Genomic DNA, 12,688 nt, shown 5'->3' on the forward strand with positions numbered 1-12,688 from the left:
TTGACAGCTTAATTCTATTGGAGACAACAATACAGGAGCCCTTATTATGCTGAAACCATTTGGTTTGCGTGGTTTTTACCTCGAAAAAGTGTATACCACTACTTGGAGGTACAACATTCTTCACCAACTTCATGGACATCTGCCGTTTCTTATCCAATCCAATCCTTCCTCGTGGACTGGCGCTGTGATGCCTTGTCTGACTGCTGTGTCAAGACATGGGGTTCCCCCATGGCAGTGTAATCAGTGTCGCATTGTGTGCCATTGCTATCAGTGGCATTTTCTCTGCAGTCAAGAGCCCTGTCAAATGCTCTTTGTTTGCAGATGACTTCACAGTCTTCTACTCTTCCTCTGATCTTACAGTGATGATACAGTGATGACGAGGCAGCTACAGCTGACCATCAGGAGGCTGGAAACCTGTGCCAAGACAACTGGTTTTCGGTGCCCACTAGAAAAGACTATATGTGTCAATTTTAACGGTGTTCATCGAAACTTTAACCAACCAGTGCACATAATGGGGACAATCTTTCACATTTTCAGGAAACTGTGCACCTTTTGGGTTTATTATTTGACTAGAAATTAACTTGCCTCCCACACATGGAAGATCTATGATTAAAGGTCTGCCAGTCATTGGATATTTTAAAATGCTTTAGGAGAAAAGCATGAGGAGCTGACAGATACCTTTTCCTGCAGTGTTGTAGGGCATGTGTTGATCACATTTAGATGATGGCAGCATAGTCAATGAATCAGCCCGTATTTCGTATCTCAAGATGTTAGACTCTGTCCACCATGAGGGCATTCGCATATCGACTGGAGCCTTTCGGAGCAGCCCAGTTCAGAGGCTGGTGAACCGCCACCACCACTACTCCGGTTTGACGACATACCGTTTTGGCTTGACAGGTTCTGAAAATCTTAGCGTCACCCCAGTCATTGGCATTTAGTGCAGTAGTCCAACCCAACTTTGAATAGCTGTTCAGGAACTGGCCCCATGCGATCAAGCCATTCAGGATACATGCAACTGACTGTCTCAAGAATTGGATCTATCAGATCTCTGAATACACAGTCAGGGATGAAACGCATTGCTGCCTTGGTATCTTGAGAGGCCCAAGGTGATTTTAAGTTTGACGCAGTACGAGAAAATTTGTACTTCAGGTTACATTTTTACAACTTTGTTTCCTTCCACTTTAAGTACGTACCACAGTTTTATCATTGTTTATACAGACGGATCCCTGCAAGAGAATGTCCTCGATTGTTCCGCTGTTTTCCTTGGTCGTTTTCAAAGTGTACCTTCTGGAGCAATTTACAAATAATGATGAGGAGTTGTATGGCATTATGATGGCACTGGAGAGGATTCACAGACCTCACCGTACAAGGTTTTTGGTCTGTTCTGACTTGCTTAGTGCGCTACAAGCACTTCACCAGATGTATACAGTAGATCAGTTGATTCAGCTCATCCATGAACTCCTTACAGCAGCTCCAATACCGTGGCAAGGATGTGATCTTTTGCTGGATAACTGACCACATCAGGATAAGGGAAACGTCATGGCCGACAAAGTGATTGAAGGTGACGAAACAAACTACAACAGCTCAAATTGACCACGCATGGCAAACTTCATTTCAGTGTCACTGCTGGAAGGAGGTTCTGCTTACCAGGCTGAGCATCGGACATAGCTCTTTAACACATGGCTTCCTCCTCTGGCGGGAGATCCACCATTCTGTGAGGTTTACGCTGTGCCATTTTTCAGTTCAGCGTATTTTGGTAACATGTATCTTATATGCTGATATCAGGGCAGCAGTCAGTCTCGATGGAGATATCTGCTCTCCATCCTCGCTGATAGTAATTCCATTGTTAAAAGAGTGGTACCGTTTAGTGAACTGTCAGGCTTCATCCCTAAATCGGTGGCAAAGGGAGGCAGACTTGAATGGATTATAAACTGCTGGGTGCTGATGACCATGATGTTGAACTCCCCTCACCCAAAATCATCATCATTAGTTTGCTGTAAAATATCATGAGGAAAACTAGATTGCTGGCTGGCTGATGTCACTGATGGGGTTCTTTGGGAAGAAAGTTTGATAAGGCAGAACACAACAAATTACACTTTTCAAATGTGATTACCTCAAATTATTAGAACCACGAAAAAGAGAAAACAATTCTTTTTATTGAATTCCGTACTCGATTTCAATTTTTATAAAACGAATTTTGTAGAACTGAATGCTGTACAGTGTCTGAATAAAAAGTGGTCTGGTGCGATTAGGACTCGCACATTGAAGGTTGCGTACAAACTTAATTATGTATATAGACAGTTTATCCATTCTGGAAATCAAGGGTATTGACGATTTTTGCCTGTTACCTATATATCTGTCCCAGGAATTCAAGACTTCTGAGAATGCTTTAATTTGAAGTTCGAAGTCAGATAACAAGTGACAAAAAAAATATATTTTTCATGTGGTTTAATTATGTATCAACAACTTTGAATTTTTCCTTTGACACGTACTTCTTGCCAAATTTCCTGATTTTAGCTTAACTATAAGTACCCTATAGGCTTTTTGAATGAATTTTTGAGCATCAAAATAGGTGACACAAATGGCCGTAACTTAGAAGTTTAAAATTTTTACACTGCCCACGGACTGTAGACCTTAGTACATGCATAAATTGGGATTTGATACACACAAATCTTTCAGATATATATAAAATTAACTTTTTTTTTGTACTGTGAAACCTTTTTCGTGCCAAATTTCACGATTCTATGTCAGTGGGAAGAATCCTGTAAGTTCTGATGAGTGAGTATCAAAATATGTAACATAAATGGCCGTATCTTGTGACTGAATTTACTTAGAAGCTTAAAATGTTTCTTTCACCAAGAAACCACAAGCCCTGATACATGACATAAATTTGAACTTGAGATGTTTACCTGTTCCTGAGATAAAAGGTTCTTAACAGTTGTATAGACAGCTGGGTGGACAACAAAGCGATCCTATAAGGGTTCCGTTTTTACAGATTGAGGCACAGAACCCTAAGAAATAAAATAGACTGCTTACTTGCAGTTTCTCTGACTCAAGCTTATTTTCTATCATCATGACTTTTGATATCTTGCACAGGGAATACCAAACAGTTGTAAGATGTCAGATTTAATTTGAGTATGAGTGGAATATGGGCCCATTTTCAATATACCTCCACCTTGTACTTTCTTAGGGCCTTACGTGCCACATTGCAAATTCAAAAATAGTTTTTCAAGTGATTTGGTACATGTTCTTTCTAATGAAAATGGTTCAAAAGAGCTTGCAGTAGACGCTTTTCACAAAATCGGGCCACAAGTGGGCATCTTTAGAAAAATTGTCAACTTTGTTCTCAGTTTGTAAACTGTTGGCAAACAGTAGGAGAATTAAATGCAAGTATTAAATTGGTGACAATAAAACTTTACCAGTGTTACTGGGAGCATGTGTGAATGTTCTCACAAAATTTCAGCAAAATCGGTGATGGTCATGCGGGAACGACTTCTGAAATTAGACCACTCTGTCAGAGACGGCCGAAATGAATGCCGCATAATCAAGCAAGTTGCGTGGTAAATCAGAAAGTGCATGCATTCCTTGGGTTTTTCCAGTTAAAAATATGAGGTAGGCGCTTTACTGATGTCAGAGGCACATCCCTCCGAAGTGATCACTAGTCAAGAATTGACATTGGGTAACCTGCCAAGAATTTAATTGGGAACATAAGCAATATATCATTTCACTGTTGTGTTATTCTGCAACAGCATATATTATAATGTATCATTGGAAATGAACAAAATAATTGGTACATGTTGATAGATAACACTTGAGAAATTCACAAATGCCCATTGCATGGTTCTCTGTGTAATGTTTGGTGCTATATAACCACGTTTAGTCTGTGCATTTCAAAGGAATGTGAGGTGGCAGCAATTCTGCCAATTGATCAGTGTTCCTAGTCAAAGATCTGATTAGTGTCTTATGGACTGTTGCTGCTATATAGTTTCCATCAGTTATTGACTGAAGAGATCTTCATTAATGGATAATCAGTTGCGCACAAACTGCTAGAAGATAGATTCCCAAGGAAAATACCCAGAGCCTCTTTGAATCCATACCAAGGTGCGAAGAGGTTCTGAGGGGCACTTCACAATGTACTTAATTCTCTATTAGGGACCAGTTGTAAACTCCAAAGTCCAAATTATTATTATTATTATTATTATTATTATTATTGTGGTGTCACTGCCAGACACCACACTTGCTAGGTGGTAGCCTTTAAATCAGCTGCGGTCCGTTAGTATACGTCGGATCCGCGTGTCGCCACTATCAGTGATTGCAGACCGAGCGCCGCCACATGGCAGATCTAGAGAGACTTCCAAGCACTCGCCCCAGTTATACAGCCGACTATTGCTAGCGATGGTTCACTGACAAATTACTCTCTCATTTGCCGAGACGGTAGTTAGCATAGCCTTCAGCTACGTCATTTGCTACGACCTAGCAAGGCGCCATTACCAGTTACTATTGATGTTGTAAAACATGTACTGTCAAGAGCGATGTTCACCAATTATGAATTAAAGTTAAGTATTCCAGTAGTTACGTACGTTCTTTGCTACTATAAATTCCTTGTCCTGTTCCAGACCTCACGCCAGCCTGCGTGAGCTTAAACGCGTGCCTTTCGGCTTCCTCATAGTGGCTTGGCTGTCTTGCCAAGCCACAACAATTATTATTATTATTATTATTATTATTTTAACTGGCATTTACATAATCTGTAGTAGATGACTGCATGAAAGCTACATGGTGTCCAGAGAGGTGACAGAAGTCATGGGATACGTACTAATATTGTGCTGAATCTCCTTTTGCCCAGCATAGTGGGCAACTAGATGTAACTTGGACTCATCAAGTCGTTGGAACTCTCCTGCAGGAACATTGAGCCCTGCTGCCTCTATAGCCATCCATAATTGCAAAAGTGTTGTGTTGCAGGATTTTGCACACTGTCACCTCTTGATTATGTCCTATAAATGTTCTGTGGAATTCATTTTGGGTGATCTAGTTGGCCTAATCGTTTGCTCAAATTGTTCCTCAAACAAATGGCGAACAGTTGTGGCCCGGTGACATGGCGCAGTTACATGCAGAAAATTTCCACCATTGTTTAGGAACATGAAATCCGTGAATGGCTGCAAATACTCTTGAAGTAGCCAAACATAACAATTTCTGGTCAATGATCGGTTCAGTTCCATGTAAGCACAGCCCGCACCATTATGGAGCCACCACCAACTTGCACAGAGCATTGTTGACAACTTGGGTCCATGGTTTCATGAGGCCTGCACCACACACTAATCATCTCACCAGCCCATTGCTTTCCAGTCGTCTTGGGTCCAACCGATACTGTCACCATTCCACGTTCAAAAGTTTAATTCCCATTGTGTGACGATAATCGCACCACAAACCTTTTCACGTGAATCACCTGAGTACAAATGACAGCTCCACCAATACACTGCCCTATTATACCTGGCGTATGCGACTCCTACCATCAATATATGTGCATATCGTTATCCCATAACTTTTGTCACCTCAGAGTATAAAACGTACACATTTCAGTGCATAGAGCATCTCTCAAAGTTTGTGACTCAGTTGTGTGCAATATGGGCATCATTTCTGATGCAACGAGAATCAGTGTGTGCATCCATGTGCAGCAGCAACAGCCTGTTTTCGTAATCTCATAGAGTTACTTATCTGCAATCTTGAACTCGTTTGATGTGATGGTACAGAGTGAATGATTTGTCTGTTCTAGCAGACCTGCCCCTAGTGGTGTGCTCTGCAACTATATGAGGCATGTATTACAAATGAAAACTTCGAGAGATGCTCTATCCACTGATATGTCTCCCCCCCCCCCCCCCCCCCCCCCACACACACACACACACACACACACACACACACACACACACACACACACACACACACACACCGCATGTCTTGTAGTTTTAACGCAGTTGCCTTCTGAAACTCCGAGGTACTTTAACCCTGTATATAGTCTATTTCAGTAACATGTATCCATATTGGCATTACAATTTTATATAAAACTGAATGTATTGTGTAAGACTTCTTTCAAAACACTTGCTTGTATTTAATTTCAGGTGCCAGAGAGCAATATCTTAGGAGAATTTGGTCATGGGTACAAATATGCTGCTGGTTTCTTGAATGAGGGGCGAATTGGCATAGGTGCTCAAATGGTTGGCTTAGCTCAAGGTTGCTTTGATGCCACTCTTCCATATACATTGGAAAGGAAACAATTTGGCCAGAAAATATACTCTTTCCAGGTAAGAACAAAAGTTTTACTTTTATTAGGTAGAGAAGAACTTAAGCAGAGTTCTTATTGAAATGGTACAAAGCTTTTATAAGGCTTGTAAAATGTGTGGTATGAGCTGTTAAGATGTCTTTTTCATTATTACAGTCAGTTTCAGTTTCAAACCATCAGTATGCAACCATGCATAAAGACCAAAATTATATATATGAGGTGGTATAAACTAATACTTACAAAAGAGCATAAACTAATACTTACAAAAGAGCAAACTTTATTCACGAATGTAAGCGTTTCATATCAGTATGGTAAACCATATAAAGTATTGGTAAGATACTCTATAATATATGAATAATAAGTGAATTTTTATAAGTATTAGTTTATACCACATAAAGTATAACTGATTGGACTTTGTACATTTCTGGTTACGTTTTGATTTGTACATATGTGATGGTGGTTGTAATAATAGATGTGTCACATGCATTTCATCAAGAACTTAAATGGTGGCAATCGTCTCCAAAAATGTTAACTTCTTATAAGTCGTATAATCCTAGGTAACAAAGTAACCAAATTTCCTGGAAACAGGCAGTCCTTTGAGTTAGTATAATAACCTTGTATCTGCGAAAAATTTAAAAATGAGATGGTATTTTAACCCTTTTGAAGTGTAATGACAAAATCATGAAAGATTGCAAAAAAATTAAAAAAAATTCTTTCTTCCAGAAACACTAATACATTGACAACCATGAAACACTTTTTCTTTTCTGCCCATGACATAAGCCTGGTTGTCATGGTTCTTGTTGTTCTGTGACGTGAGGTGCATATCGGGTCCAAATCGCTCAGTATAAACAGCCCAAATCATTAGGTGCCACGATGCGTGATAGTTGCTTTATCGTTGTCGTGTCTTGCAGAAGTGCTGTGTCCATTTGCACCAGGTTTCATGCACGAATGAGATTACACACACAAACAATAGATAAATCTAAACCCACTACTTCAACTAAAATATTTTCATTGTGATAATCATCTTTCATTGGTACTATAGACATTGTGCAACACTCTTGACAGGGTGACTAGCCTGACCTAAGACTTGAAATATACTGTTAGTGTAAGCACTAGGTAGGGAGGCTCCAGATGGAAAAAGCTGTGAAGCAGTCATTAAAATGAAGAATGTGTTGGTCAGCGTGCTCAGCAACTGGGTGGTCTAGCCACAGTTTGTTGGTGGTCATTCATGCGAACAGACAACAGACATCCACCAGTCCAGTTACAAGCATCATGTATTCCATCACAGGCAGGGCTACCTGTGAAACCTGTCATGTGATCTAAACACTAAGCTGCAAACACTGTGCTTCGTTCTACATGGGCATGGCAGCTAACACGCTGTCTGCCCACATGAATGGCCACCGAAAAACTGTGGCCAAGAAACAGCTGGATCACCAAGTTACTGAGCACAATGTCCAACATTCTTCGTTTTAATGATTGCTTCACAGCTTGTACCTTTTGGATCCTCCCTACCAATACCAGCTTTTCAGAACTGCACAGGTGGGAACTCTCCCTGCAATGTATCCTACATTCCCATAACCCTCCTGTCTCAACTTTCGTTAGTGATTGCCCTTCACTCGCCTATCCCATTCCCTGTTCCCACTCCACAGCCTTCTAGTCCATAAATGCATCCACAGTCTTTTCACTTCCCTCCTTTTCTGCCCTTCACCATGTTACCTCCCAACTGCATCTAGCTGCCCTACCATCTCTCCGCCTCGTCTTTATATGCTCCCACAAACAGCACTTTAACCGTCCCTGCTCTCCCTCTCCTCCCCACCCCAGCCACCTCCACCCAGATTGCTTCCCCCATATTGCACAGTTGCTCACAGTCTGTCCCAGGCAGCCAGAGACAGTGGTCATTTATATGTGAGCTGCTTTCGTGTGAATGTGTTTGTTTATGTTGTCTATTTCTGAAGGCCTTCAGGCTGAAAGCATACGTATTTAGAAGTCTTTTTGTTGTGCCTGTCTGCAGCTCAACATCCCCACTATATCATGAGTAGCAATCAATCATTTTCATTGTACTGTCATTATTCCATCCTGGATTTTCCATTGTCTGAATTTTGTAAATAGTTTGACTATGGGTCTTTTCTTGAAGTGTTGCCTGACAATTACAGAGATGTCCACTCCACTGCCCTCAAAGTTTAATCAGCAACAAATTGCAGTTTCCTGTAACTGTAATGTCTTAAAGTCTTAGGCATTGTGGGTAGTATAAGTCCGCACATCTCATGTCACAAAGCTTGAATGTCAAACATTTTCACACTTTGATAAGTGTGTCTGCATCGATATGACAGAGTACAGTTGAGGGACTCTGTTAGCACTGTCCTCCAAAGGTTCGTGCTGGAACTGCTGCTAAACCATAGCAGGTGCCAACACCCAGTATTGGCACTCCATCAGCAACAGATGCTAGAATATGCTAAACCTGTAGTTATGATCAGTTGTTTCTAAAATTGTTAGAGTTGGTTATCTCTGTACTCTGCAATTTATGTTGGAAAAATCAGTATTCAGTAGCTTTTATAGGTAATAGTTTGTTAATATTCACCATGCTGTTACTATCTGCCTATTTTTACAATTTGCTTTTTATTATGTTAGGGCATGCAACATCAGATTGCACAAGTTGCTACTCAAATTGAATGTGCACGATTGCTAGTATACAATGCTGCAAGGCTACAAGAAGCGGGAAAACCTTTCATCAAGCAAGCATCAATGGCTAAACTGTTTGCATCCGGTGAGTATTTTTATTGAAACTGAGTTATCAAAACTAATAAGGGATCAGAAGGCACACTGAGCAGACTGGCTTATTTATATACCTATAGTGTACTTCACAGTTCCTGTCATTACTAACAAGGGAACCTCCCCATTGCACCCCCCTCAGATTTAGTTATAAGTTGGCACAGTGGATAGGCCTTGGAAAAACTGAACACAGATCAATCGAGAAAACAGGAAGAAGTTGTGTGGAACTATGAAAAAAATAAGCGAAATATACAAACTCGGTAGTCCATGCACAAGATAGGGAACATCAAGGATAGTCGGAGCTCAGGAGCGCCGTGGTCCCATGGTTAGTGTGAGCAGCTGCGGAACGAGAGGTCCTTGGTTCCAGTCTTCCCTCGAGTGAAAAGTTTAACTTTTTATTTTCAAACAATTATTATCTGTCCGTCCGTTATGTTTTCATCACTTTTCTGGGAGTGATTATCACATCCACAAGAAAACCTAAATCGAGCAAGGTAGAAGAATCTTTTTACCCATTCGCCAAGTGTACAAGTTAGGTGGGTCGCAACATATTCCTGTCATGTGATGCACATGCCGTCACCAGTGTCGTATAGAATATATCAGACATGTTTTCCTGTGGAGGAATCGGTTGACCTATGACCTTGCGATCAAATGTTTTCGGTTCCCATTGGAGAGGCACGTCCTTTCGTCTACTAATCGCACAGTTTTGCGGTGCAGTCGCAAAACACAGACACTAAACTTATTACAGTGAACAGAGACGTCAGTAAACGAACGGACAGATCATAACTTTGCGAAAATAAAGAAAGTAAAATTTTCACTAGACGGAACACTTGAACCAAGGACCTCTCGTCCCGCAGCTGCTCACGCTAACCACGGGACCACGGCTCTACTGAGCTCAGACTATCTTTGATGTTGCCTATGTTGTGCATGGACTACTCAGTTTGTATATTTTGCTTAATTTTTTCATAGTTCCACACAGCTTCTTCCTGTTTTCTCGATTGATCTGTGTTCTGTTTTTCCAAGGCCTATCCACTGTACCAACTTATAACAAAATCTGAGGGGGGTGCGATGGGGAGGTTCTCTTGTAAGCAGAGTTGGTGCTTGTTCAGGTAGCACCTCATTAGCCTTCATGAAACTGAGAGCACCCCTTTAGAGACCTTTCTCTAAGGAAATTGCATACCCGAAACAATGTGAGATCTTTATGTGGCAGGGACGTACAGTTGATCATGAAATTATGGACACGTGCTTTAAAAAACTTGTTACTAAAGAAAATACAGAAAGTTAAAGGTTACAGAAATATATTGACACTACTCTCTTCATAGGTGTAAGACAAAATGAATTATACAGCATTTACCATAAATGATTAATTACTTACTATAGAGATTGGAAGAAGATATTCAACTATGTTACTGTTGAAGTGGCTGGTAAGTAGCTTCTAATCTTCTTTTAAAAATATAAACTCAATTTTTTTACTGTTAGTCATGGTATTCCTCAATAACACCTGTACGTGGGTTGCCAATATTTGTCATTATCCTTTGGAAACACACAGTATCTCTATCTGATCATCTTACTATCATGTAACTGAGTACAAAACAAATTGTGTACCTACAAGAATTTTGTTTTCTCCTACTTGTCAATAATGCTTATTCGCACAACACTTACAGCAATCAGCTTGAGAGCGCTTACACCACGAGGTAACTAAATGCACTACCTAGCCAAATCAGGTTGACAGTCATATAAAAAGTGTTGGCACAATGTGGCAATGTAATCACTGTATATTTAGAAGAAAAGGAATAAGTTCATGAAGCAGCCAACATTGTTTCTGTTGTGAACATCACACACATAAAGTTAAGTACATCAGCATCGGGCACATTACTTAGACAGTGTGACAAGATCCAGGTGATGCCTTCATCATTTGAATACTGTTCACTATAGCTGGATCAGAATGACAAATTAACTGATAGATACAGGAGAAGGTGGTGTTCACAGTCCACCATTACCCGCAAGCTCGGTACAGCCTTGGCAGCAACAGCTGTGCAGATTTTTTTTTTAACAACATGCAGTACTGAGTTCGCCTTGCAGGATCATAAGTGTTATTTTTTGCTGCTCACTTTGAGTATTAGTTGCACATGTTCTTTTGCATAATACAAAATAAACTGGCACTTGGAAGCAAAGTATTTAATGAAACCAAATAAGTGTTAAATTAGCAGCAAAAATTGGCATCCACAGAGTGATACGGCAACAGTAAATGAAGCAGAAGGCACACGGGTTGGTTGGTTGTTGTGTGGTAGCTCTTACATAAACAAGTGACAGTAATTTATTTTGATTCAGGTATAAAGTAGCAAGTTTCCCCATGTGATTGTCCTTGTGGATTGTAATAATATTTGTACAAAGGTAACAGAAAAAACTTCAGTTGTGTTCCGTGCACTCCCAATGTGATTTTCAAGTCAACTTACCTAATTTTATTGTGCCAGGTTCTCTCGTATTTTTTTACAAGTAGTTATGGTATGAGTGCATAAGAATTACCTATATAATATAAATTTGTGCATGTGAATTGATTGTGATGGACAAGTAAACAGGTTATCCAGAAATTACATACCCTAGAATACTTATTGGAACATGTGCACCTCCAGGCACACTGTGTAACCTGTACTCCTAAGTTTGCTACCTGGGATTGGAACATGTGTAACAGCTACCAGCAGTCATGCATCTAGAGAATTTTGATGATGCATAAAAATATGCAAAATATGCAAAATCAAAACTTTTGCTGAAATACATGTGAGGAAATGTGATCATTAAGCTCAAGATCTGGAATGAGCATGGCTTGCTCTGAACAGTCCAATGTAATTTCTGTAGTCAGTTAATTAGAGGTAATGCAATTTAAGCCGTATAGCTGCACAGTTGTAGGTCTGAAAACACAAAGAGAAAGCTCTAATTTTGAAACCATTGTTTATTGCACGTTTTATACCTGATCAACAAACTAAAGCTGATAGACTTGTTTAATGTAGAAAGCGGGGGAAATAACCGAGGAAAGAATGAGGAAAACACTGAAATAACATTAATCAGCGGGAGCAGGTGTCAAAAAACCAAACCTTCCTCATTGTTTTTTCTTTATGTTCTATGATGTTTACAATAGCAATGGTTTGTACATGTCAAAGCACTGCAATTTACTAATTGTGGTTTCTTTTCTCCATTTGCAGAAGTAGCAACATACACTGCAGTCAAATGCATCGACTGGATGGGTGGTGTAGGTTTCACCACAGACTTCCCCCAGGAAAAGTACTTTAGAGACAGCAAAATTGGCAGTATTTATGAAGGCACAAGCAATATGCAGTTAAATACAATTGCTAAATTAATTGAAAAAGAGTATTCATAAGTTTCTGAACTGACGCAATCCATCTTGTACAAATATTTTGTATATTTTTTTATACTGCTGAATGAATGAAGGGTGCCAGAATTATTAAGACTGAAAGATGATTTATATTTTTGTACAACTGCTTTATTACTAATGTAATAAATTTACAATTCTTGGTTTAACTCATACATTGTTTTTATATAAGCTGCAACAAGCTGTGTAGCTGTTGGCCTACATTTTGCATTCACATTTTTACAACTTTTATGAATAAAAAACAGTTTGTATCGTACAAT

The 12,688-nt window shown here is 39.8% G+C and overlaps 1 protein-coding gene across 1 annotated transcript in view; it reads left to right on the forward strand.

Moving 5' to 3' along the window:
• LOC124615901 (short/branched chain specific acyl-CoA dehydrogenase, mitochondrial) overlaps positions 1-12,581 on the forward strand; it is a 63,051-nt gene extending 50,470 nt beyond the window's left edge. The window contains exons 7-9 of the mRNA XM_047144078.1: positions 6,114-6,296; positions 8,903-9,038; positions 12,241-12,581. Of these exons, the coding sequence (XP_047000034.1) occupies positions 6,114-6,296; positions 8,903-9,038; positions 12,241-12,416 (495 nt within the window). The 3' untranslated portion in view covers positions 12,417-12,581. The remainder of the gene's footprint in view (positions 1-6,113; positions 6,297-8,902; positions 9,039-12,240) is intronic.
• The last annotated feature ends 107 nt before the right edge of the window (positions 12,582-12,688 follow it).

The sequence above is a fragment of the Schistocerca americana genome, chromosome 1 (genome assembly GCF_021461395.2).
Source record: "Schistocerca americana isolate TAMUIC-IGC-003095 chromosome 1, iqSchAmer2.1, whole genome shotgun sequence".
NCBI lineage: Eukaryota > Metazoa > Arthropoda > Insecta > Orthoptera > Acrididae > Schistocerca > Schistocerca americana.